At 46.2% G+C, this 26,741-nt stretch overlaps 1 protein-coding gene and 1 long non-coding RNA gene across 4 annotated transcripts in view; one reads left to right on the forward strand and one right to left on the reverse strand.

The window, feature by feature from the left end:
• The window catches only part of Serac1 (serine active site containing 1), a 40,690-nt gene that overhangs the window by 2,995 nt on the left and 10,954 nt on the right, over positions 1-26,741 (reverse strand). Inside the window, exons 5-16 of one of the 3 annotated variants that reach the window (XM_076552855.1) lie at positions 26,191-26,280; positions 24,394-24,525; positions 22,603-22,724; positions 20,976-21,104; positions 17,062-17,175; positions 15,814-15,976; positions 11,834-11,984; positions 6,929-7,070; positions 5,932-6,026; positions 4,677-4,774; positions 3,526-3,708; positions 560-703 (exon numbers count right to left, since the gene is read on the reverse strand). In XM_076552855.1, coding sequence (XP_076408970.1) covers positions 560-703; positions 3,526-3,708; positions 4,677-4,774; positions 5,932-6,026; positions 6,929-7,070; positions 11,834-11,984; positions 15,814-15,976; positions 17,062-17,175; positions 20,976-21,104; positions 22,603-22,724; positions 24,394-24,525; positions 26,191-26,280 — 1,563 coding nt within the window. The remainder of the gene's footprint in view (positions 1-559; positions 704-3,525; positions 3,709-4,676; positions 4,775-5,931; positions 6,027-6,928; positions 7,071-11,833; positions 11,985-15,813; positions 15,977-17,061; positions 17,176-20,975; positions 21,105-22,602; positions 22,725-24,393; positions 24,526-26,190; positions 26,281-26,741) is intronic. The other 2 variants (XM_076552856.1, XM_076552857.1) reach the window with 2 other exon arrangements.
• LOC143268915 (uncharacterized) lies at positions 10,663-11,808 on the forward strand. Its single transcript, XR_013045131.1, has 2 exons — positions 10,663-10,802; positions 11,649-11,808. It is a non-coding gene; the product is annotated as an uncharacterized LOC143268915 (long non-coding RNA).

The following is a 26,741-nucleotide window of genomic DNA, read 5'->3' on the forward strand; positions in this document are numbered from 1 at the left end:
ACTTCAGATAGATGTCTGGGGGCTACAGTGCAAATGAGGACACTCTGAGGAGAGCTTGCATGTCGAGTCTACACTGCAGTAGCCGGTATCCAGTACTCCCACCCACCCTCTACTCACAGCTTAACACTAGTTTTTCTTTTCAATTATTTCCTGCTTGAATATTCCCCATACATCTTCCATTTACCAAATCTTCCAAACTTTTATCTCCTACATTTACTACAGGTTTCTTTAAGGTTTTTCTGCAGCTATCAATCTGTTAAGTACGTGCCCCTTTTATTCTAGCTTACAGAAGTGCTTGGTAGTCTCCTTACCGAAGTGTTGGTGTCTTAGAGCTAGCCAGCCAGCTGATATCTACTCTATACAGGCTAAAGCCAAGGATGTACGCTTGCAGAGGGATTGGAATCTGTTGCTAAAAAGTATAACGGACTTAGGCCCTGGATTTTTTTATTAACCTTTCTCCCATATATCCCCAAAACACTGGCTATAAAAACTGACATCTATTAAATGCTGGGTCCCATCACCTAGGCACCAGTGGCCACCCTGCCTCAAGACTGAGTACCTGCAGACTCCACGGGCACTATGTGCAGTTTAATCATGCTGCCGATAAACGTTGGTTGCGTTTCTACGAAATTCAGCACCTGGAAGTTCTTGTCTTTCGCAAACTCCACAAAGTCGTCCTGTAGTGTCTTCAGTGCAGGAGAATCTATGAAGCAGAGTGAGATTATGGCAGTCTGATTACTCATTCAGGACAGAGGCATTCATCTTTAACTCAGAGGAAGGACATTAAAACTGATTCACAATGAACTCAGGCAGGAGAGGGGCTCACTCAATAGGTAAGTGTTTGCCTGAGGTGATGGAGGACAAGGAGGAAGGAAGCCCTTGCTCCACTGGCATTAGAGCATGTCCTCAGGATTCTGACATCTGCTTAAGACCAGCTGAGACATCCAGCCTTGTGGACTAAACATAGCTACTGCATTCTCAAACTTTCCATCAGGAGTCAGTCATTGGTGGACTGCATAGCCTGTAAGCCATTCTAAAAATCCCGTGTGTGTGTGTGTGTGTGTGTGTGTGTGTGTGTGTGTGTGTGTGTGTGTGTGTGTGTGTATATGCGCGCATGCAATCCACCAGCTCTGTTCCTCTACAGAACCCTGATTAATTCCGGTGAGGACCTGTCTGGATCCCTAGAACCTGTGCAGAAAGCCAGATGTAGCTACACAATCCTAGCTCTGGAGGGGTGCAGGAAAGACAGGAAGCCGTGGGGTTTATTAGCTAGTCTGTCTGGCCAATCAATGAGCTCCAGGGTCAGTGTGAGAGATTGATGACAACTGATCATGACCAGTCACCTAAACACAGAGAAATATAGACAAAACAAAAAAAACAGCGGCCATCAGAAGTCTGATTAATACTACTTCTGTGAAACACTGGAACTTTACAGAGCACTCCAGTCTCTTCAGAATGATTTGAGAAGATAAGAGTCACAATACAGGACATGAGTAAACAATAACCACCAAACAAGGGGAAAAAAATAATGCTTGGGCTGTAAGAGCACAGAGCCAAGATGGCTGAAAAGAGGCATCCTGTGAGAGCTTGGCCACAGAGAAGCTCTGAAACCTGGAAAGGGCCATCTGGCCCCACAGCTCTGCACATCTGGTTGCCATCACTTCAAGCCCAGTTTATCTATGGCTCTTTTGGGTCTCTACCCTCAAGTCTATGTTCAGTGGACTGCAGCATCAGCTCTGCTCATTCCGCAGGGCCTTCAGAAAACTAGAAGGGATGGGTACTACCCTAAACGCACAGGCATCAGCCAAGGGACACATCACGGAAAGAAGTGTAACACCGTGAAGGAAAGCATTAATTCTCTAGATACAGAATCAAAGGTAATAGAAGAAATGGCTACAAAGGAATTAAAAACCGTGGAGCCTAAGGAAACTTAATGAGATGAGGATAATAAAGAACATGGCTGGGAAGATGGTCAGGAGGGAAGCGCGTGCTATTCCCGGTTCCCAGCACCCTCTGAACTCCAAGGATCCAGTGCCTCTGGTTTCTCAGGGCTCTGTTACTCAAATGCACGAGGCAACCTGTGTATACACAGGCATGCACAAAACTTAAAAAGATTGACTATGAGTGAGAAATAGACCAATGGCAGAAATCATTAAAAAGAACCAATCAGAACTTGAAAACTATAAAAGAGTTTCTGTAATGGATTAGAATGAGGGGAAAAAAAACTCTGACCTTAAGGACAGGTTTGATTTTTAAACTCAGTCTACACGTAAAGAAGGGAGGGAAAGGGAAGGGAAATGGAAGAAATAAGATTCACACTATGAAAACTCAAGAAGGTGAAGAAAATGTGAAAGTCAATGAAAAGCGGACTCATAAAATAACAGCCAAACTTCCAAATGCTCAGAGGTATAGACATCTGTTTACAACAGCTCGGAGGACCCCAGAGACACTCAATAATAGTTTACCAAGACATAATTTTTAAAAATGTCAAATATTGAGAATGGAATGACATGCAAAATACTCAAAGAGACTGCCAACCAGGAATATTACACCCCGCAAAATTATCCTTCAGACATGGAATAGTGAAGCCTTTCCCAGCTAAGGAGATGCTGAGGAGACTCCGCAGCAGCAGACTGAAGTAGGAGGAAAAGACAGCCATCATCAAAGCACACAATGGTACACACATTCACCAGAAGACCCGGAATACAGTTAACAAACTAGCAAGAGAACGTCACAATAACCCTACAGATGGATGATTTATAGTCTCCACCCAATCACCAGAGACCTTGTGATGTGCTGTCTACAAGAAATGCATGTCACTCATCTGTAGGGACGGCTGTACTCTAATCAGAAAAATCAGGTTTGAAGTTAGAAACAGACAGGATCAGTTCAGCACGAGCATGTAATGACTGCATGTGCATGCATCTAACATGGAACCGGCCAACTGTGTAAAACAGATCTAAATGTGGAGACGGATCAATACAGTAACAGCTGGAGACCTTCAGACCCCACTTTCCACGATGCTAAGATCATCATGGAACAAGCTGAAACACGTGACACACAGTGACTGGGCCTAACAGGGATTCTGAGGACGTTCCGTCCAAAGCGGCAGAGTGCACATTCTTCCATGCACACAGAGGCTTCTCTAGAATAAATCCCACGATAAGCTACAAATCAAGTGCTGATGACAAACACACTGCTTTATAACACGCTGTCTCAAAAGTTTGTATTTTGACAGTTGATGGTTTCCAAATTCACGGAAAAAGGCAGTTTACTAGCTTGGAAGAAAAATCATAATTTGTCTAAGTTTGACTGGTCGAGATAACATAAAAATTACGTCTATACTCAAGTAGATAGTTGGTTAAAAACAAAAAAGAGGAGAACCAAAGAAAAATCAAGCTAAGTTAAAAGCTGTATGCAAATTTAGAACCAAGACAGTATAATTAAGAAACCAATTCTCTTTCCCCTCTTTCCATATGGTTAATGTCCTACCGCCACAATACCCTTCACAACAGAAAGCTTTACCCTTGCTGAGTTCTTTGACTTCCAAAGAAGGAAAGAGAAGATATCGAACGCTAACGGAGTATTCAGCCAAGTGGGAGCCGTGGTGAGGGACACTGTAAAAAATGATTCCTCTGGTATTGTTTATCATGGCGCCCAGTTCTGGCTTCTTGGCGGCTTCCAACAGCATCTTTTTGACAAGAAGACCTGGCCAGGGTGAAGTAAGAGACAGTGTAAGTTGTTTCCTCTCTTCTGTCACTCATTGAAAACAGAACAAGCAAACACAACAGAGATGCTTTAAATTTTACATCATTTCCTTTAGTACAAAAAACAAAAGCCTTTAATAACAAGCCTGTAGAATTATGACTATGAGTCTATGAACAGTCCGCAGACTGCTCTGTGGTGCAGACCCCCTCTCAGATCCCACTGCCTGTGTGAGGAAAGTCCAGCCCTGCCTGAGCCGGTGCCCGGCCACTGAAGCTCACACCCAGGAGAGTACTGCAATGCAGTCACAGGTCCTGACAAGAAAATCAGCTGCTGGGGAAAGGCTCCCATGAGCACCTAACCAGGTAATACAGAGGCACAGGGACCATGACTGGATTTTTGAGGAGCAGAAGGGTTACATGCACCTTCGTCAGCAAAAAGCCATGGCTGAGGTTCAGCCTAAGTCATGCTTAATCGGACACGCTCGCCTAGGGCTAGGCAAAGGCCTTCAGCAAGGCATAAGGAGAAGGCGGAGAGCTGGTTTGGGGGAGGGCAGGAGAAGGCAGGCGTGCAGCTGAAGAGCGGCAGGCCCCCAAGCATGGCACCGAGGCACAGCAAAACTATGAGCACACCTCAGCGGCACAGGCACCTGGGACTGGAAGCACACAGCAGCATGGAGGGGAAGAAAGGGAGCCCCCGAGGCCTCCAGGGATGCTGGCTTCACTGAGTCTAACCGGTAAACACCCCACGTGTGATGCTGGCTAATAATGACCACATGGAACCACCACGTTATCAATCCAAGCCCTCCCACACGGTCTGTTATTAGCCGTCCCCTTCTAGAAAAACGAATAGTGTGGAAGGAGAGTAGTAACTTGGGGTGGGGAAACTAGTTAACTAAAACAGACGTGGAACTTTCAGTTGGCCACAACCACCTCATGATGGCCGCTCTATGTAGACGAACCCATCCTTACCTCCCATGCTATGTGATATCCAAATCATTGGCCTATCCCCAACACCAGCAGCTCTGAGCTTGCTAAGGAGTTCGTTGCTTCTGAATGCAATGGACTTTCTGAACAAAACGAAAACAGCAAGCGTGACGGGAGGCATCCATCCCCCAAATCTTGCTACTTCACTTTTAAGACGGGAATGTTGGCTTGTTCAATGCTATTGGCTCACACTCTGGGGTGCAGGCTAGGCCACTTTTATTCTCTATCTGAAACTTCTTAACAGTCACACAATTAGGACTATCTCAGCCCACAACAGGCCACTCATACACTAAGCACACATGATTTGAATATCAAATGGGTCTGGCAATTTTTACAGGTTGAACATGGGTCTCATCTCAGCTGCCCTAAGCACTTAAGTATGGGGGGGAATCCCTTTTCGTCCATGGCCTGACAATAAAAATTTCCCAGAGACTTGATTGTCTGAGTTTATTCCTACTGTGTTTATGCACCACTTGGATTTATGCTTTGAATACTCGGAAATGATCATCACAGTTTAAAATGAGTGATTTCAGAACAAAGGGAACTTAACTTCACAGCTTAGCAGTCTGTTGGTTTCACACTCTCCAACTATAACACCTTTGAGAACCAAGATTCCCCAGTGCTCTGAGAGACACAGGTGGGCTGGGTGCCAACGTGCCCTCTGTTGGCACCCTTCTGGGGCACCCATGTGGGAGGTGCTCATCAAGCAGCATGTTTTGTCACCAACTAGATCAGCTCTGTGTGAGAAAAGCTTCACAGACACTGAATGACAGTGAGCCAGAGGTAGGACTAGGCTATCAGGTCCTGGGACCCAGGAAGGCACTGCTCCTTAGGACGTAAAAGGGACACAGGTCAAAACTGCTTGGCATCTTTTTCCTCGAGCGTCCCTTAGCCGGGAGGATTGTGAAGACACAAGCAGCTATCAGTTACACTGCCCACAGACGTGAAGCCTTTGACAGAGATCTGCAGTCTTTTACTATTGCAGTTACATGAGCCCTGTCAGGGGCTCAACACCATGTTGTATCTAAGCTTTCGACTACTTATTACTCATTGTAAGCTAAGGCCTTCTAGAAGGAAGACAACGATGGTAGCAGACTGGAGCGGTTACCTAACAGCACAAGACCTGCCCTCGATCCCCAACACTTAAAAAATAAACCTTTAAAAAGGCCTCCCACGGCAGAGGACCCCTGTGGCCTGAGCTCTTCCCTCCCTCCTAGTCCAGTGCACCCTCTAACGTTACCTTTCCTTGGGGCACCTTGCTCTCCAGTCACTGAGGCTGGTGTCATACTCCACAGATATAATGCGAAGTGCAGGACAGTCTTTCGCTAGCCATGTCTAGGTAAAACAAAAGGTTCATGAGAAGATGCAGGCATTTCCCCATCCGGTTACTGCATAGTAATTGCTCTTTGTGGACAAAGGTCTCCTACGATAGACACTACAGAGGACACTGGAATATGCTGGAGATGGAGGTACTAATAAAAATAAGCACTTCATCTTTTTACATCTCTGGTCATAAAATGCCATCAATATTTATAACAGGCAAATATAGGTATGAGAACATTGTTGATTTTCATCTGCAATTGCCAAAATCAAGACTTGTTTTGGAAGCTTTTAGCAGTTAGTAGGAATCTATTATCTCAGAACAGACTGTATTTTCTGCTGGACTACACCGAGACCTGAGAATTGGAAACTAACGATAACTGTTTGTCTCAGGAACTGGAGGCTGACATCTCCAGACTTCGGCATCAATGGAGAGAAGAGCATGCTAGTCTTTCTGGAGGGAGGGGGAGGGGAGCAAAGCCCGGGAAACTCTTTACACACAGCATTCTCCTGCATGGACTTGGAATAAATTTCATCCCATGAATTCATCCTGGAGTTGTGGCTCTTTGGAGGAAAAAATATCAAAGAATTGCAAAGGAGAATTACATCTTCCAAGTTTCCTACCTTTATAATTATTAAAGCCATAAAATTGGCTAGTACAATTAATTATGGCTGTATTATCTTTTAAATGGTGAATCAAAGTGAATGATTACACTCTTATCCTACTTTATCACTCGTGGAGTATTATTCTAGAGTCACAGAACATACTCTACACAGAAAGTGTACAATGCAGAAGAGCCACAAGCCCAGCTGATGCTATATCCTCAGGTGTCTCCAAGGGAGGCAGAGCAGCGAGAGAAATCCCAGGGGCTCAGCAGTGTTAACTATGGGTGACAGTCCCAGCCGCAGCTCCTTACCTTGGGCCAGCATGTCGTGTACCTGTTCTCATCCACCAAAGCATTTTCCGTCAGAACCCGCTCACTGTCCTTTTGACGCCAGGTTTTAAACGCTGCTCCCATAAGGCCATGAATAAAAAGGACATCGGCTTTAATGGGCTGACTAAGAGGGAAGAGAGTTTTAAAAAGAAGCAGAATAAGTGCATTACTACTGCAGCAAGCTACACAGCATTCTCTGTGGAGGGCGTTGACAGGCTGAGGCGACACAAACTTTATCAACGCAGGGCTGCTGAGGAATCCTGGGGATGTGACAAGGACAGAGCACATTCACTGCTCCTTCAGGGAAAGGAGACACATTTAGCCAGGCAATCCAACCACAGCAACTATAGCGAACTCCATGATCCCTGTGAGTGATGCCACCACGAGATTACCCTCTAAATAAGTCTAGGAAAAGATTCCACAAGCCAATTAAGGTATTTAAAAAATTAGGCAAAGTATGCTAACATAATGGCAAAGTCATTGTACATGAGAAATGTCAGGGGGACCTCCCTAGGACATGCAGTGGCCTCATGGGGAAACCCAAGACAACGCACCTCGTTCCAGGTTGGAAGGAAACTTACTGACTGAGCCAGGAAGACACACACAAGGGTGGCTCACCCTGGACCTTGACTTCCCTCACTTCCCACAGCGGGCGGGACAAACCTGAGGCATGATGGGAAGACTCAACCTCAGAGAGACGAAAGGGAGTCTGTAAACCTCACTCAACTCACACCCCGCCAGCTAGCATAGACGGTTACCGTGTTCAGGGAAGAGGGGAAAAAACTGAAATGGGAAACAGAAATGAAAGAAAAGAGAAAATGCTTATAGAAAAACTATCATTTTGTACTCTAGCTGGCTTAATGTTTAGTAATTAGTCCAAAAAAAAAAAAGGGAACCATTTGACATCCCAAAGTTGTGTGTGTGTGTGTGTGTGTGTACACTAAAAGTCTTAAGCAGAAGTAAAAAATCATAAGTGAAATTTAAACACATTAAATTAATGATAAAATTGCTAATTTAGAATAAACTTATGAGAGTTTTGGAAACTATCAATTTTTTTTTAAAAAAAATGTTAAAAAATAGTTAAGAATATTTTGGAGGCCGTTTCAAAATCACAGCTGAGCCAAAAAGAACCTAACTTCTTACCCCCTCATCTGACCTTGCCTTTTCCTCCTGTATCGCTCAGTGACCCCCAAGTGAAACAAGAGATTAGATGAAAAGGGGAACACTCAGACACTGCCTGGGTAAAAGCTGGACTAAAGACTCTGACATGAGGCTTCAGGGCCCTCGGGAGTTTCAGGATCACTGATCGCTCCTTTGACCTACAAAAGGGGCTCCCCCTCTGCTGATAGCTAAGACCAGCAGAGATGTTAACCCGAGCCTGTCTGTGTACAGAGAGTTACCTCTTAACCACCGTGTCTTCTCCAGGCTCCTCCCTCTTACATCTCACAGACATGGGGACATTTTCTGTGTGGTTTTTACTGGGTGTATTCTGCTTTACTAGAATTGTATTGTGTTCTGTGTTCATAATTACTGTTAATGTCATGTAGTTGTTGTGCATGATTTTTATCTGTTGGTTCCTGTCTTAGGGGTTTCCATTGCTGCAATGAAATACTATGACCAAAAAGCAAGCTGGGGAGGAAAGGGTTTATTTGGCTTACACTTCCAGATCATAGTCCAACATTGGAGGAAGTCAGGACAGGAACTCAAGCAGGGCTGGAACCTGGAGGTAGGAACTGATGCAGAGGCCATGGAGGGGAGCTTGCTCAGCCTGCTTTCTTGTAGAACCCAGAACCACCGGCCCAGGGATGGCCACACCCACAACGGGCTGGGCCTTCCCCCATCAATCATTAATTAAGAAAATGGCCTATAGCCAGATCTATTGAGACATTTCCTCAACTAAGGCTCCCTCCTCCTCTCTCATGACTCTAGCTGGTCAAGTTGACACACAAAACCAGCCAATACAGTTCCTTTTCTTCTTTGAGACTACAATAAGGAGGTCTTTGTCTCTTGGTCTAACTGTCCAGGTTACAGGGATCTGCACTGGTATATCCTACTCTCTCTGAATCCAGAAAGGCTGCTATCCCAAGCTCATCCTCCCTACAGGACAGACATGTAAGAATTAGTTATTACACTGGAATCAAAGTAGAAAAATACAAAAGATACACTTTAAACCCAGCAAGGTCTACTTAAGAAAATGGCATGAATAAAAGATTTTACAGTTTAACCAAATCGGTGATTCTAATTCAATTCATTTTGTTAAAAATTTAGATTCTCCCCTCTTTTTAAACTGGTATATATGCTTTTCTTTATAAGTTTTAACACAAAAGTTGTTTCATCTTGATTTATCAATGTACACATTTCTGTGTGCTACTGAGATACATTACATGGTATGTATACATGATGCTCCCCCAAAAGCATTCAGTTCAAATTAGCTCATAAGTGATCACCCAAAATTAGTTCAAATTCCTTTTAGTTCATCATGCAACAGGAATTTTAGGACAAAGTCTGAGCTCCAGCAGCACCAGAAAGCCAGGTGCAGCGACTGCTCCTAGTGTGCCTGTGAAAGTTTCATCTCCGGGGCACTGGGGAGGACTAACAGAGGAGTCCAGCACCCCAAAGCCCGTCGGTGGGGCACGGACATGAGCTTGAAAGTTCAAGAAAAACTGGGACAAAGAAACCAGTAGTTGACAAAACGAAACCATCTTGGCCAAGGCCAGGGGATCAACCACCTTGATCACTGTTTCGGTTCTACATGGCAGGCCAGTCTAGGAAGTCCTTGCTGCTTGAGGAGACACCAGTTCTCAGGAGGACGGTACAGCCCCACCCTCGAGGATGACCATCCTCATCTGGGTGGCCCCACAGGATTCTGCTGTCCTCAGGGTGCAAGGTGACTGCAAGTTTAGGACAGTAAAACACACACACACACACACACACACACACACACACACACACACACACACACACACACACGCCTTCAGCTCTGATCATTTGGGCAGACTCTCCATGAGTATTAACAAGCCTAGGAGACTCAGGCAGGAGTGTGGCCCACAGTGCAGGCAGACACAGCAGACTTTATCCTCCCGGTTGCTTTGTGGATCCAAACGGAAGGCTGATGTTTTTTAGCAAAGGCAGTGCCTCTGATATTAGGACTTCAGTTGTTCACTAATTAACTAATATACATACGTCAAGATAATATTTTTCTAACTTTAAAAGTTTTTTTTTTTTTAAGAAAAATAAGAAAGGAACCATCATGTCTGAGAAATAAGTACAAAGTGTTAAAATAGTTTTTGGTTAAAATAAGGCTGAAACCGAAGGAGATTCTTTGATATAAGATCCTGTCCTAGAGTTTATCCAAAAAGGAAAGTCACAGGTCTGGTAAATGATGGGGAGACCCAAGGTGTGCACAGGAAACGGTTCAAGAGCGGCGGTATGTGGGAAAAAACGGTTCAGGGCGGCGGTGTGTGGCTAAAGGCTGGGAACACCCTGACGGATGCAGAACTAAACCCGACTTTCCCCACGTACAGGAAGAGAGAAAGGCACCGCACCGACAGCACAGCGTCTGTGTTCCTCCTCAAGAGCGGCCTTTAGAGGGCGCTGTTCCCTTTGCTGGGCTCTTTCCTCTCACTTATCAAAACACTAAACAGGAACCAACTCCCCCCTTCCACCACTAGGGGGCTCATCTTTGGCTTTCCTTTTTCTGTCCCTTGTGGATACTTTTAAAAACAAATGCGTTTGTTTGTTTTTACAGAAATAATGTTTTTAAAGTGTGAGGAAAAACCCTAATGAATTGATTTTATTCAAATGCCTCCAGACAGACGCTAATGTTTCCACTAACCAAAAGCTAAAATGTCACCAGGTAATGGGTGAACCTCTTCCGGAGTTTTCCCTCCCCCACCCATCTGATGCTCCCACCAGAATATTTGGTAAATGTACTCACTCATGACTTCCTTCTTGGTTTGTGACTATAAGAAGTTGACTTTGGAACATGGTATCCCAGGCAACCTGGAGCCTGAGCCATGGTCGTTCACATTTAACTCCTATTAAACTTAATCTTTTTGGAGGGGGAGCTGGGGCTGCACTGGTCACCATCACATTTTATTTGCCAGTTAGAATGAACCAATAAATCCATTTTTCTTTCTGCAGAGGATTTTTTTTAAAGGATCCTGGTGACAGCTAGACAGCTTGAGTCTGGGATCTTGTCAGGGTCTCCCATGGGGTAGGTGATTGCTCAACCTGGCTCCTCCAGCACAAACCCTGGCCCTGCTCCTGGGACCCTGCTCCCTTCTCATCCTGCCTCACTCCCATCTCAAGAGTGGACTGCAGCTCCCCTAGAAGGAGGTGTCTTGAGGCAGGCCCCCAAACTGACGGGCATGGGAGCAGGGTTCTGACCGCTGTGGGGCGCAGGGAGGGCCCTGCCTCTGTCCCCTGCCATTCCCCTTTTAGTCAGACTGAAGGAGCTGTGCAGACGGAGGAACCGACGGCCGCCCTTTTTAATTTCCTGTGAGGAGAGACTTGGAGTTCGGTTCAAAGAAATATTGTACATTCCCGGTTGACGTGAGAAGTGCCGGGGTGAAGGAGGCGGGTGGGCAGCGAGGCCCTCAGGGGGTCCGTCCCTGGGGCTCTCCATTCTTCCTCATCTAGTTCGGGAAAGGGTCTGGCTGCAATGACTGGGTGGTTATGTGTGTGTTCCTTCCTTCCACAGCTCTTCCCTGGTCCTGGGCGCACAGCTAGGCAGGAAACGGAGAACAGGAGGATGGCTAGCTGCAGAGATGGGCGCTACAACTTTTTTCTTGGATCTCTCTTTTGAAGGTCTTTCTCCTCTTTCCATTGCAAATAAAATCACTTCCCAGTGTTAAAAATGATCATTGAGACCCATGTGGTGCTCACCTTGTCCGACACTGGGGATGCAGTACGTACACCCCGTCCTGGTATTTCTCACGCACAGTCTCTCGGTCTAGATTAGCCAGGGTTCTGGCAGCGTGGGAAGCCTCCATAATGTGGTAGGATTTCAGAGCTTCTGCCATTATAGAAACCCAACCTGAGGAAAAGGACAGACCTCCTAAGCACTGATGCAAACCATCTCAGACGGTAGAGAGATGCTTCAGATTGGAAAAGGAGAGAGGAAGGCCAGCCTCAAGTGTCTGTCCTGGGTGAGGAGCCCAAACACCCCAGCTGGATTGTGCCCTACGAAGCTGGGCTATTCCCCTCCAGACCCGCTGAGGGAGCTCTAAGGAGGGAAGTGAAACACACGGCCATGACTACAGGGGAGTTCAAAAGAGGAGGGAATGCCATGATGATTTTTATAAAAATCAGTGCGTTGTTATGAAGATCAGAAATCATACCAACAAACTTGACTAATAAGGAAACTATTTCTTAATGAATTTGATAAAAGCCTTATCAAGCCTAGAGCTCAGAAAGGAAAAATACTATTGTTTATTTCCAAAATTTATTTTAAAAAGAAACAAACAGATGCTGGGTGGTGGTGGCGCACGCCTTTAATCCCAGCACTCAGGAGGCAGAGCCAGGCGGATCTCTGTGAGTTCGAGGCCAGCCTGGTCTACAAAGCGAGATCCAGGACAGGCACCAAAACTACATGGAGAAACCCTGTCTGGGGGAGGGGGGAAGAATGAACAAGAGAAGTATGGATAACAGTATGATTTCATACATATGTACAAAAAGTGCATGCACGCACACACAGACAGACAAGAACACAAGGTCTGGAAAGATACAGGCACCAAACTCATCGATGGTCATTACCTCTCAGGAGGCAGGTGAGTGGAGGAGGGCTCTGAAAAAAAGGCAGATTCAACTGTTTCCTCAAGTATGTACAAGTACCTACTCGTATATCATACATATATACTGACAGACAGACAGACACACACACGACTTAAAGCAGAACACGGGCCTTGAGGTCAGAGAGACTTGGGGTCAAATTTCTGTGCTGTGGAACCTCAGCGAGTCACTTTGCAGCTCTGATGAGCTCCCAGCCCAGCTCCACCAATCAGCGTCTGACTCGCGTGTGTCCCTCCTGCCCCCGGAGCAGGCGCACACCTACCCTCGGAACACAGCCCAAACTCCAGTTAGTGAGCAGAATTAACGACTGCTGCCTTAACACAGGGTTCAGGGTTGTCTGAGAGCAACAGCAACTTTGGTTTTCTTCTGTGAATTGTTTATTTCTTCTCTCAACCTTTTTTTTTTTTTTTGTCTTGTTTGGTCATGAGCTTTAGCCTATAATGGCTAAGCTATCTATCTCTCCAGCCCCATCGCATACTTTATTTTACTTTATAAATAAAAACTGTGTGTGTAATGGTGTGCAACATGTTTTGTGCTTTGTGTGCATGCATGTGAGGGTGTGGGTGCGTTTGGAGGTCAGGACCATGTGTGGGGTCAGTTCTCTCCTTCAGCCACGTGGGTTCTGGGGACAGAACTCACATTAGCAGGCTAGGCAGCAAGTATCCTGACCTACTGAGTAACCTCACCAGCCCCTATATTGTTCTAAACCTGTTCAGTGTACGTTACTGCACATGCCATCTTTTGGTGGTAAGAACACTGGGGACCCCTTCTGGCAGTTCTCGAGACTGTAATAAAACGGCGTTATCAATGGCACTGCTCCCCAGTCTCACGGGTGCTGACACATCTGCACAACGAGCAGCAGGGACACGCTAACAGCTGGGCGTGTCGGCCCCAAGGCCCAGGTTGTTCACATACACAACTAACAAGCTCATTACCGCTCAGACAGCAAACAAGGGGGCTCACTCAGCGATAAACATTTCCACCTTAAAGAGTTATTTAAAAAAAAGTGGTGCTGCATCGCTGTGAGTCCAGCAGCCCGTGAGGGAAGGCAGGACTTTCAGGAGTTCAGGGCCAGCCTGCAGGTGGGGAAGGAGGGAAGGAACACTCACAGTGTGGAGGAAGAAGGAAAAATAAAGAGTAGTTTTGGTACTTCCCAAGAGTTGTAAAAACTCACAGGTGGACAAAGGTTATATTTAGTTCTAAAAGGTGAATATTTTGGCCATTTCATGCTTCTCAGAAAGTTTTCTGATTTCTGGATTTGAATTCATTCAAATTCAACCCTGCTGATCTGGGGTTGACGAGCCCGGCCAGTGGTGGAGAGCACTGACTGCTCTTCCAGAGGACCCGGGTTCAATCCCCAGCACCCACAACTGTGTGATTCCAGTCCCAGGGGATCCAACTCTGTCTCCTGGTTTCCATAGCAGCAGGCATGCATGTGGTGCACAGACTTACATACAGCCTAAATAGTCATGCACACCTTTAGTCTCAGGCAGGATTACAGAGTGAGACCTCAACTCAGAACAACAACAACAAAAAAAAAAAATCTGCTGATCTAAAGACCACCTAAGGGTTAATTCATAGTTTCTGTGTACAAGCATGAATATACAAAGGTATATGTGCATCTATCTGTATACTCCCATTTATGTATGAATATATGTCTATGTGTGTATATGTGTCTTAATTAGAGGTTTCTATTTCTGCAACAAACACCATGACCAAAAAGCAAGCTGGGGAGGAAAGGGTTTATTTGGCTTACACTTCCAGATCACAGTCCATCATTGGAGGGAGTCAGGACGGGACTCAAGCAGGGCTGGAGCCTGGAGGCAGGAGCTGACGCAGAGGCCATGGAGGGAGGGGTGCTGCTTACTGGCTTACAGCCCACCTTATAGAACCCAGCACCACCAGCCCTGGGATGGTACCTCCCACAATGGGCTGGGCCTTCCCCGCTTGATCACTCATTGAGAAAATGCCTTACAGCTGGGTCTCACGGAGGCATTTCCTCAGCTGAGGCTCCTTCCTCTCTGATGACTCTAGCTTGTGTCAAGCTGACACACAAAACTAGCCAGCAAAATGTGTGTGTGTGTGTGTACATATGTATGTGTGTGTACACACGTGTGTGTGTGTGTGTGTGTGTGTGTGTGTGTATATCTGTTAACAGTGGTTTGAATGAGAATGTCTCCCACAGGCTCATATATCTGAACAGTTGGTGGTACTGTTTGTGGATATTTAGGAGGTGTGGCCTTGTTGGAAAATGTGTATCACTGGGGGTGGGCTTTGGTGTTTACAGTCTCATTCCACATCTCGTTCATGCTCCCTGCTTCGTGCTTACAGTACAGGATGTGAGCTCTCAGCTCCCTTCTCCGGCTGCTTGCTGCCACGCTTCCCTGCCACGACAGACTCCCATCCCTCTGGAACCACAAGTCAAATACACTTTCTTCCTTACAGTGCCTTGGTCACGATGTTTTATGGCAGCGACAGAAAAGTAACTAAGACAGAAGTATACAGACAGACAGACAGACAGACAGACAGACAGACAGACACACACACACACACACACACACACACACACGTATAATATGTGTGTATCAGTTCTCTGGGCCCCCACTAGCCAAAGATGAGACAATTTAGCATCGGTTTATTAAGTACTGTAATAAATTATAAACCTTAAAACCTTTTTGAAGAGTAATCTGTGTGCTCACATTGCTAGGAGGGAGGGAGGAGGAGGAGGGCGAGGAGGGAGAAGGCAGAGGTGCGTCTCCTCCCAGGGGGCTCCTGGGCTGCAGAGGAAATGAATTAGTTCTACAATGGCTCTCTTTTTCTGTCGGCCTCTTGGTTAACTAACTCACAGCAATAATTCAACAATCTTCGTGTCAAAGCCTGCTCGCCTGTGATGGTTCTACATGCTGACTCCTCGGTGTGGAACAGACAACCCTAGCAATTCCCTGTCACTGTCCAAACAACCTACTTCTACCAAGGTCTACCAAGAAGACCCTGAGAGCTGTCCGTCTACTGAAAAACTGACGTAACACGAGGTGAGGCAGAGCCAGGGTCCTCAGTGCGCACACAGCTCTTACCTGAGCGGACTATAGCAGGGTGGAGGTGCTCGTTCAAGGCCATGTTTCCAATGATCCTCATGATGTTTCTCTGTATTTTGGGGGAGTCCTTATGGAGCTGGTAGAGCCTCTGCAGGAGCTGCAAGCCCCCGCCTGCTTCGATGTGGTCACAGTGGGAGGATATCTAGTACAAGTTAACAGAGCTCGGTTCACTTCACACCTCCAGGGAGAGTTCCCACAGCCCTCGGGTGCTACAGTCCTTTATTCCTGCTTCACACCTCCAGGGAGGGTCCCACAGCCCTCGGGTGCTACAGTCCTTTATTCCTGCTTCACACCTCCAGGGAGGGTCCCACAGCCCTCCTCTGCTACAGTCCTTTATTCCTGCTTCACACCTCCAGGGAGGGTCCCACAGCCCTCCTCTGCTACAGCCCTTTATTCCTGCTTCACACCTCCAGGGAGGGTCCCACAGCCCTCCTCTGCTACAGCCCCTTATTCCTGCTTCACACCTCCAGGGAGGGTCCCTCGCCCTCCTGTGCTACAGCCCCTTATTCCTGCTTCACACCTCCAGAGAGGGTCCCCACAGTCCCTCTTGTTTCTGCCTCAGCCCCATTCCACAGGTGGGAATCAACGATGACTAAATACAGCCGTGCACTTCAGTCAGGGCTGGCCTTCTTAGGTTAAAGTGGCGAGCTCAGAGCCTTGAGGACAGTGCTTCTGCAGATGTGGGTGAGGATGCCAGTGGCAAATGCAAATCCCTGCACCACTCCACACCACATCTGCTTAGTTTAAACATCACGGGCAACTGGACACTGTGCCTAACGTGTTTCCCAGGTGATGATTATACCTCATCTGTGGGTACCACTAGGCGTTTTGCGTCCCCCCTTTTTTTAATCCAACTATAGCTGGGCATGGTGGCGTACAGCTGCAGAGGGACACAGCAAGATCCTGTCTAATAAGACGACCACGATGCCAAAGTGCCTAGACATTAACAGTATTCATAACTTAGCTGCACAGCCACCTGCCTCTGCCTCTGCCTCCAAAGTGCTGGGGGTAAAGGTGTGCGCCACCGCCGCCCAGCTAAAAGTGGAATTTTAAAAATACAATGTTTTCACTAATTCTTTAGGAATTCCACACCCGCATACAATGTATTTTGATCATATTTACTGCCTACTCCTCCCTACCTCGTCCAAGGTCCTCCTCTCCACTTCTTCCTACTCCCACATATGTGTCCAGTAACTATGAAAAGCCATATTTTGGAAAGCGAGTTACCTCCGAATGCTTTACTATAGCTTCTAGGCAGAACATTTCCACTGTGGCAGAAGGAACTTCTCCAAAGCTTTCTGCATAAGGAAGTCCATTTCCTCCAAAACACCAGAGTCCTCCCTGAAGTTAAGACACAGTGTTTACAAAGTCAGCTTCCTGTTAACATATGTGTAACATATTCAAATCAGGGATTTCAATATGCAAATGTGTGATATATTCAAATTAGGAATGTCACATATGTAGTCTGGGAGGCGGCGGTGGCGCATGCCTTTAAACCCAGCACCCAGGCAGCAGAGCCAGGCAGATCTCTGTGAGTTTGAGGCCAGCCTGGTCTATAGAGCAAGATCCAGGACGGGCACCAAAACTACACAGAGAAACGCTGTCTCGAAAACAACAACAACAACAACAAAAGAATGTCAAATATGTAAATATCTCAAGATACTTTGAAAATGTAAAGGGAATGTTACGCAAACTTCTATTGCTTATTAAATAGAAAACACATGAGGAGATTCCCAGAACGATTCTGACATCTTTTCCCATCTTTACTTCCGCCCTCTCCTGGCAGTCAATTCTTTATCCACTGGTCATTCTGGTGTCATCTCCTTCAGCACTGACTAATTCACACAGGCTATGGTAGTGGAGTCAACTGAAAACCTAATACTAAAAAAAGTCTTTAATGGGAAAGCATCACTAAATAAAAGTATTAAAAACAGGATGGCTCAGAATTCTCCCAGTTGAAAGTGAAGCTCGCGTGTGAGGAACCGAGCTCCGACCCCCAGCACCCACATAAAAAGCAGGTAGGTGGTGCACATCTGTTACCTCAGTTCTGGGTACGGGAGGGAGAGCACACCCAGATCCCAGGAGCCTGCTGGCCAGCCAGTCCAGCTGAATTGGCAAGCTGCAGATTCAACACGACACTCCGTCTCAAAAAGTAAGGTGGAAAGAAATAGCCAACGATCCCTGATATTGACCCCTGTGTACACGTGTACACACACACACACACACACACACACACACACTAAATTATAATAAATTGAAGAGTGGCAAGCACTACCAGACACTAAGTCTTATGAACGGTATCCAGAGTGGTGCTGATAGCAGAATCATGTTCTCTGATGAGGCAAGCATCCTGTGCTCCCGAGGAGCACTGTCAACACTGATGAGGCCACACCTAGCTTTGCCCTCTGACCTGTGTCAAGAACTCCATTAGCTTTCACACCCTTTGCCACTGGACAGGCTTTACATCCCACAACTGTCTACTGGACGTTCCTGCCACCCCTGGTTCCAACCTGAAGGCAGCCATGTTGATAAGGAGTCTATGCATGCCTTCAACAAGAAACACACAGGGCTCGGCTTACCACAGAGCAGGAAGCCTTTGGACAGTTTTAGGCAGGGACAAGAGCAGCTCTCACTCAGGTTTCTAAGATCACCTGGCTACACTGAGGAAGACGAGCTCCAGCTCGGGCATCCAGGAAAACGTATAAATTGTTTCAAATGCTGTTAGACACGGGCAAGCTCTGAGGGAATAAAAGAAATCAAGAGAAACCCTGGGGGGTAGAACTGGAGAAGGAGGGAAAAGCCTGGGAGATGAGCAAGGGCTGAGGATATCGAGTGTAGGACCTCAACTGTGGTCCGTGGAGAAGATGCCTTCTCGGGGCTTTCTTGTGGGGCTACATCTGAGATCTCCACCCAAAGCAAGGACTTGAAATGTCCAGGGAGGGCATGAGAAAAACTGCCATCAAGTGTGATGTAGAAGACAGACTGGAGTGGGGGAACTGGGAGACGAGAACCCTACAGCCAGCCTCCATCCTGCATTCTTCCTCCTGGAAAACACTGGCCCAACCTACAGTATGAAACCTCAAAACTAACCAAATGTCTTAACCAACAGACTATCTGTTGTGTGATGTTTTGATTGTGTTCTGACAAACAACACTTGTCTGGAGTCAGAGGGCGGGGCCAGCCACCAGCTGACCTAAATTAACCAGAGTGGTCTGGAGGACTGGAGACAGAGGAGACAGGAAGTCGAAAGATGGACGGAAGAGGTAGGAAGAGACTGTGGCTGCTCCCCTGCTTCTCTGAGCTTTCAGGGTTTTTTTTTTTTTTTTTTTTTTTTTTTTTTTTTTTTTTTTTTGGTTTTTCAAGACAGGGTTTCTCTGTGTAGCTTTGCGCCTTTCCTGGAACTCACTTGGTAGCCCAGGCTGGCCTCGAACTCACAGAGATCCGCCTGCCTCTGCCTCCCCCGTGCTGGGATTAAAGGCGTGCACCACCACCGCCCGGCGAGCTTTCAGGTTTTTAACCCCAGTATTTGATTCCTGATTTTTTTATAAGATTAATTAGATTAACGCTTCAACTATCAGATCCATCATGGTCCTAGTGTCAAAGGGAGCTGAATATGAGATAGCCAAGCGACAGCTCTTTCTCGGCAGCTGTACTCCTGATGTTCAGAAAGCCCATCTGCAGTTAAATGTTTTGAAGTTACAGACAGGCTGCCCCTGAAATATCAAAAACTAAGGCACCAAGGCATTTTCCCACACATGCACTAACAAAGGGTCTGCATCCCTTCTCTTTGTAGGCTTTTCTAGAGGATCTCCCATGATCCTCTAGAAAAGGATTCCATAAAAGGGAGATCTTATCCACCATGACGCAGACGGGGGAAAGGTCACCTTACCTCATGAATATGCCCCCAACCTTATATGAATCATAAAAATTTCTTTAAAATCCATCACACAGAGCTGTCTCTGCCCACTGCGCTCTGCCCACTGCGCTCTGCCCACGGAGCGCTGCCCACTGCGCTCTGCCCACTGCGCTCTGCCCACTGCGCTCTGCCCACTGCGCTCTGCCCACTGCGCTCTGCCCACTGCGCTCTGCCCACCGAGCGCTGCCGCCTCTGCCCACTCCTGCCACACACACAGACTTTGGGTCTGTGTGTCTTTCTATCTCTGTCTCTGCCTGTCTGTCTGTCTCTGCTTACTGAAGTTTTGCTTACATTTCATGTGTCCCTCCACAGAATTCCTTCCTTCAAGTGGGAAAACACCAAGAGACCCTCAAGGAGAGAAACAAACCCTGCTCTGTGGGGACAAATCTATCATTCGTGATGCTTGGGAGTCACTAGAAAACAGTCCGTTCATCTGAGAGTGAACCTGGAGTCCACAGGCACAACCAAGGAAAGACACAATCCCAAGAGAGAGCCAAAGCCAGCACAAACGGGAACCAACACCCAAAAGAGACTAAGACAGGATCCGGAAGATCTGAAAACCACTGAGGAAGTGAAAGACGAAACAAAAGCCAACGCGGTAGAGGAGATGTGTAGGAACAGGTGGCTGTAGAAAGTCAGGGGGCAGACTCAATGTGTGCCCCACAGCAACGGCCCGCAGCTGCTGACAGCTGTATACGTGAAGGACTGAGCAGGACCGCTAGGCTGCAACCTAAGCAAACAGACCAAGACCGGAGAGTAAGGACTGTATCAAGGGAAGGCAGGTTGGATCCGCTAAATTCCAGAGTCTTGCTATACTCCAAGGAGAGGAGGCTGGATTCTCAAATCTAGAGTTCAGGTTAGAACACAGGCCTAGATGCTTCAACTCAAGAGCTGAGGATTGAACCCAGGTCTAGAGCACACTTGACAAGCACACTGTCACTGAGCTGTACCCGATCCTGACTGTTGATTCTAAAGGTGCAATACCAGAATTTGCTCCTACAAAACAATAAATGAGTTCAGAAGCTGAGCTGAGGACTCCTGGAACCCGAATCTTTCTTATCCACATCTATGGTTATCTTTCTCTGATTCCGGACACCACACAGCCCAGTGCACGGTGGATAGTCCATAACTGGGCTAACAACTGAGATTCTAAACGCTGGCCCAGCACAGTGTCTTGGACAACAGCGAGCGCTCAAACCATTTGCTGAATAAGATATAAGCAGACCTTCTGCGCAGCCAGGCTCTGGCTGGTCTCACTAAGAGCCAAGGATGTAAAATACTGGAGACACTCATCGAGCTCTGTCTGAGGTAAAGAAGCCAGCAAATGCCTGAGTTCCTCTTCAGTGGAGGAATCCTGAAATAAAAAGCAAAGACAGTCTTCAGACACAAACTCGACAACTGGGTGTCACAAAAGAACACCCCAAGCAAGAGTCAGAGCGAGACAGACATACACGTTAAGTACAAAGGATGAACAGCGGTTGTGATCTGGAAAGTACGCAGCCACAAAAGTGGAGGTGCACAATCATTTGTTTGTGGTTCCACGCTGCCATGGCTGCTGTCACACTTAAAGACCTATTACGACGAGGCTGGAAAGATGGCTCAATAATTAGAGCACAGGCCACTTTTGCAGAGGTATGGGTTTGGTTCCAGCACCTACATGATGACTCACAACCACCTGGAACTCCAGTTCAGGGGACTGGATGCCCTCTTCTGGCCTCTGTGGACACCCAGCATGCATGTAGTGTACGTACATACATGCAGGCCCCACACATACATACAAAATAAAATCTTAAAAATAAACAAACAAAGAAAAAGGACTGTTGGAACTGTAACTCAATTTTTACCTTAGGAACTTCTTGATATCTTGACTCAAAATGAACTATACCTTTAATAATTAAAGATATCATCAAACCTGGAGTCTGTTAATATTTCATTTTTCATGATAGTTAATGTTCTATGTATTTACTTTTCTGTTTTTTCAGGTGATTGTTTACATCAAAGTTTAGTGTTGCTTTCTCATCTAAGGAAGGTGCCCGAGACACCTGCAGTTAGCTCAGCATGCTTCTGGCCATGGGTCTCCCCAGGGGTACTTTAACCCCCAGGACATATTTAGCAATGTTTGGAGACAACTTTCTTTGTTACAACTTGGGGGCTCTTTGCATCTTAGGAGCAGAGTCCAGGAATGCTGCTAAATATCCTGTAGTACACAAAACAGCCTCCTCCAGTAAAAAAGTATTTGATCTAAGATGTCAGGAGTGCTCAGGATGAGAAAAATCTCATCTATAAACAAGGCGGGCTGCGGAGATGACTTGGCAGTTAAGAGCATGCCCTTTGCAGAGGACCCAAGTGTGGTTCCCAGCACTCACGTCCGGTGGCTCACAACCACCAGTCACTCCAGCTCTTGGGGATCTGTTGCCCTCTTCCGACTTCCCTCGACACTGGTACTCACATGCTCATACCCACGTCTAGGTACACAGACATAACTAAAAATAAATCTTAAAACAAAACAATCCCAGCACTCAGGAGGCAGAGGCAGGTGGCCTGGTCTACAAAGTGAGTTCCAGGACAGCCAGTTCAACACAGAGAAACTCTGTCTTGAAAAATCAAAAACAAAACAGCAACAAAAAAGTTACTACAAGGCACCCTTCTCTTGGGTGCTGACATGCTATGGAGTTACCTAACGGAACAGACTCTCTCAACTCACAAAGGCAGAAAATGGCAGCGAAGAGCCCCTTGTGAGGGTCATAGACCTGTGGAAACGGAGATTTCAGCTTTCCATCCAGTCCCCCGTGCTTATTTCTTTGCACCTGCACATTAACCCTTTCCACTCCCTAGATCCCATGCTGGCTTACTTCTTTTAAAGGTGGCAGAGGAGGAGGTGGGAGAAAAAAGCGAAGATCACTTTCTTTGCTTCGTGCCAAACCAATAAGGGTCCTTGGGTCGCAGGCTTGAGCAATTATCCTGTACTGGTAGTCTGTTGTGAAAATACAGTTTTTGTTAACATCAAGATTAACTCAGAGTCATCACAAGAGTAAAGAAAAAAACTACTTGAAAGCACCCCAATTCTTAAACTGTTCCAAAACTTTGTAACTCCAAATTTCCCAAGTATTTTTCACAACTCAGTTACACCTACAACACCTGGGAGCTCAACATCCAACGTGGCTCACAATTACTTCAACCACACACCCGGGGAGATCAACACCCAACATGGCTCACAATTACCTCCAACCACACACCCGGGGAGATCAATGCTTAACGTGACTCACTCACAGTTACCTCCAACCACACACGCGGGAAGCTCAACTTCCAATGTGGCTCAGTTACCACCAACCACACAATTCTCCTCAACACTCCAGGTCATGCTCTGAGTAACTTTTTTAAAAATCTGAAGTTCAAATGTGAAAACTGGTAACTCAGAATCAGGAGTTTCTCTCGGTGAAACAGTGTATCTTTTTCTGGTAGAACATACCCCAATTTGGGAGTTGCCCTTACCAAACACACTTGGTTTTCCAGTTTAGCATGGAGTTTTCTCAGTGTTTGAAAGAGAGTGTGTCTTGTATAATATTAGAGGGACCAGCCTTAATATTATACATCCCAGGGGCTCAGGAGAGAGAACTACTAACGGTGAGGACTATTTTCAGGAAATAGAATCTCAGCACACAGAGCTCTATCGTCCACTTGCTTTAATTCCTCTGGCATAACATCCTTTATACACAGCTTCAGTTCTGTTCTCATGTCTAGCTCCTTTCTTGCCTGATTTCTCTATATTTGTCTACTGTCCCCTCTAGGTTCTATCTTAATTCCTTCATCTGGTTCTGTCCCTTCTAGGTTCTCATCTATCTAGTTCTTTCCCCTATCAGCTCCTCTCCTATCTCCTTCTCTCTCATCTGGCTCTTCCTCATCTTGTTCTTCCCCATCTGGCTCTTCCTCATCTTCCATCTCGTTCCTCTAGTCCTCTCTTTTAGCCCTTCAATCTAGTTCTTCTCCATCTCAGTTCGTTCCTCTCAAGTTCTTACCCATCTAGTTCTTCCATTCTCTTCTCTCTTCTCCCTCTTGTGCCCTGGAAGTCCCAGTATATAAAAGGGAGGGTCTGAGCTAAATTGTGTAAAGCTATTAACGTCCACCTCTCCTAGGCGGTGTCTCCTTGTGGAATTTACCGTAAGTCAGGAGACTTGCACGTGGGCTGTTACCATTGTTAGTCCACCTGGGTGGTGTTTCCTGTAGTCCTTGAAAGTGGCCAAGGGAGATAATCTGATTCCAGAGAAAGCCTTTCCTGAGGCTGTTCTCCAAATACCTGGAATGTGTACGTCCAGAGAGTGATCAGTCTACACTGTTAGTCCTTCTTAGGGGAAAGTCAATTAGAAAAACTATGAAGGCATACATGATTTTCATAACAGAATACAGCTGATATATAACAAGCCAAGTGACACCAAAAACTCCTTGGGATTTGGCTTCCTCTGGAGGAATTCCCTGATCCCTCCAGGTAGTGACTTTGCCATAACCAGCTGAGTTCTTATGATAGATTCCTGCGGCCCGCAGCAAGTGTGTGCTCCTGTATTCAGACTGCCTGACTCTCCCCTCCCGTAACCGCACCCCCTCGTCTCTCACAGCAGGACGGAGGTGGCGAACCCGCGGGTCCTTACTGTGCCAGTGGTGGGCCTCCGACATCTCCTGCACGGCCTTCAGTCGGGCAGCCTTGTCTTCCTCCCGGCTCTTCCTCAGGAGCAGCCACACGGCACAGTCGTGGTCTTCTATGTCAACTGTGCTGAAAGAGTCTTTGCCAAAAGAACACGACAGACACACACAAGACACGGCAACATGAACACCTGACACAACATCTGGACATCTATGGAGTACGCATGTTGCACATTTCTGTGTGCACACTCCACGCACCTCACTTTTCTGAATCAGAGACTCTCACTGAAGCAGCTGGCCCATCCTGCTGGGCTGTCTGGCCAGCACACCCCATACAGCCTCCTGTCTCTGCCTCCCAAGTGCTGAGACCACAGGCGTGGGCTCCAGTCACCGGCTCTTTATGGAGGTTCTGGGTTAGAAGCCTCACACATGAAGGGCAACACTGTACGGACTGAGCCATCTTCCCAGCTCCAAAATGTTTTTATATGCAGCACTGTTGTATAGATGGTAACCTGTAACCAGTTAGAAACTGCAATGGAGCGTTAAACGCAGATACGGGTGATGACCAAATGTTTGATCTTAGCTGTCGTATTATGTTTTATATTTACTACGAGTGTTACATGTGTACTTTTAATACTGTATGTTATTATGTGGTCATTTCTTTCGCTTTTCCACTAAAAACATTAGTCTGAAGTAGACTCAATGGAGAAAGAACTGGAAGCACACGTTTTCACTACCACCCACGTGCCTCTCCCGTTTGCACCAGCAACTGTCACTCCGCCCCACTGAATCATCTGCACGTGTGTAAACTACCTCTGTAGACACAAGACTTCCTACCCTCTCAGGTCCAACCTGTGTCTCCTAAGAACAAATTTATTGCTGTGTGTGGTGGCACACGCCTGTAATTCCATCATTTAGGAGGCAGGGGCAGCCAGATCTCTGAATCTGAGACCAGCCTGGTCTACAGAGTGAGTTCCAGGACAGCCAGGGCTAGGTAGAGAGACCCTGTCTCAAAAAACAAAACAAAATAAAACAAAAAAAAGATTTATTTCTTTCATATAATCATGATGTTATTATCACACCCAGGAGCACTCACAAGTCTAGAATCCAGGCAAACTCTACATACAAATGTTCACTGTAAAAGAGTTTTATAGGGAATTTGATAAGATTTCTTTAGTCTTTCTTAATTCTAGAAAATTCTACTGTCTATTCTTCATGATATCAACTTTGTAAAGAGATTAGGATGTAAAGCATTTTAGTTTTGGTTTTATGTTTTTGATTTTTTGAGACAGGGTTTCTCTGTGTAGCCCTGGCTGTCCTAGAACTCACTCTGTAGGCCAAGCTGCCCTTGAACTCACAGAGATTCACCTGCCTCTGCCTCCCAAGTGCTGAAATTAAAAGTGTGCACTACCATGCCCAGCCAGGACAGCATTTTTGAGCTAACTCCAAATTGGAGATTTGATTGATTATAAAAATAAAATTCACATTTTTGATGCAATAGTTTCAATATGAGAAAGCATGAAGTGATTTTCTTACAAATTTTAAATTCTGAATATTTTGTAAAAGAATATTCATTCTCAACCGTTGCTTACAACTATCTTAATATTAATACCTTAATATAATTAGACACAAAAATGCAAAACTGTTCAAAGCCCTTAGCTGTAAAATTAAATCCATCCAAGAGGATGTTCCTCAGCCAGATTCCTATAGTTAATAAAATATGAGCATAAGAATGTTTTTAGTCGTGGGGTGGCTGTCCACACGACTTCCAGACCAGTGATGAGGACTCACGTGTCTACACGTACCAGCAAATGGGCTCCGCAGTACCCTGGCTGACGCTGTCAACACTTTCCTTACTGCTTTGTGAAGTTCTTTTCTTGCCTGCCAAACAAGCCCTAAAATGATGGCAGCAAGTAAGACCAAGTGTGCACTCTTAATATCGCGCTCCAATCCCTCAAAAAGAAATACATACACCAGGCTCCGGAGTTAATGGCAAAGAACCTTTAAAAAACAAACAAACAAACAAAACAACCCACCTTTGGCCTCTTATTGTCACTGAAAACGCAAATATTTATTATGGGAACACAGAATGGCCTGGACTCCAGGAAAAGGTCAAGGAGAAAATGAGAACAGTAACTGTAGTTATTCCTCCTGAATAACGGAAGCTGACTAATATTCACAAGAACGTTCCTTGTAAATAGCTGACCTAGAGTTGAACTTGGAAATGCCTTAAGAGTGAGGCTGAGACTCACCAGACAGGTAAATTATAAGAGGTGGTAATAGTCTCCACATTGAAACTGTAAGTAGCCCTAATGGATGCTGAAGTCCAGGGAGGTAATGCAATAAAGACGAGGTG

The sequence above is a fragment of the Peromyscus maniculatus genome, chromosome 16, assembly GCF_049852395.1.
Source record: "Peromyscus maniculatus bairdii isolate BWxNUB_F1_BW_parent chromosome 16, HU_Pman_BW_mat_3.1, whole genome shotgun sequence".
Lineage (NCBI taxonomy): Eukaryota > Metazoa > Chordata > Mammalia > Rodentia > Cricetidae > Peromyscus > Peromyscus maniculatus.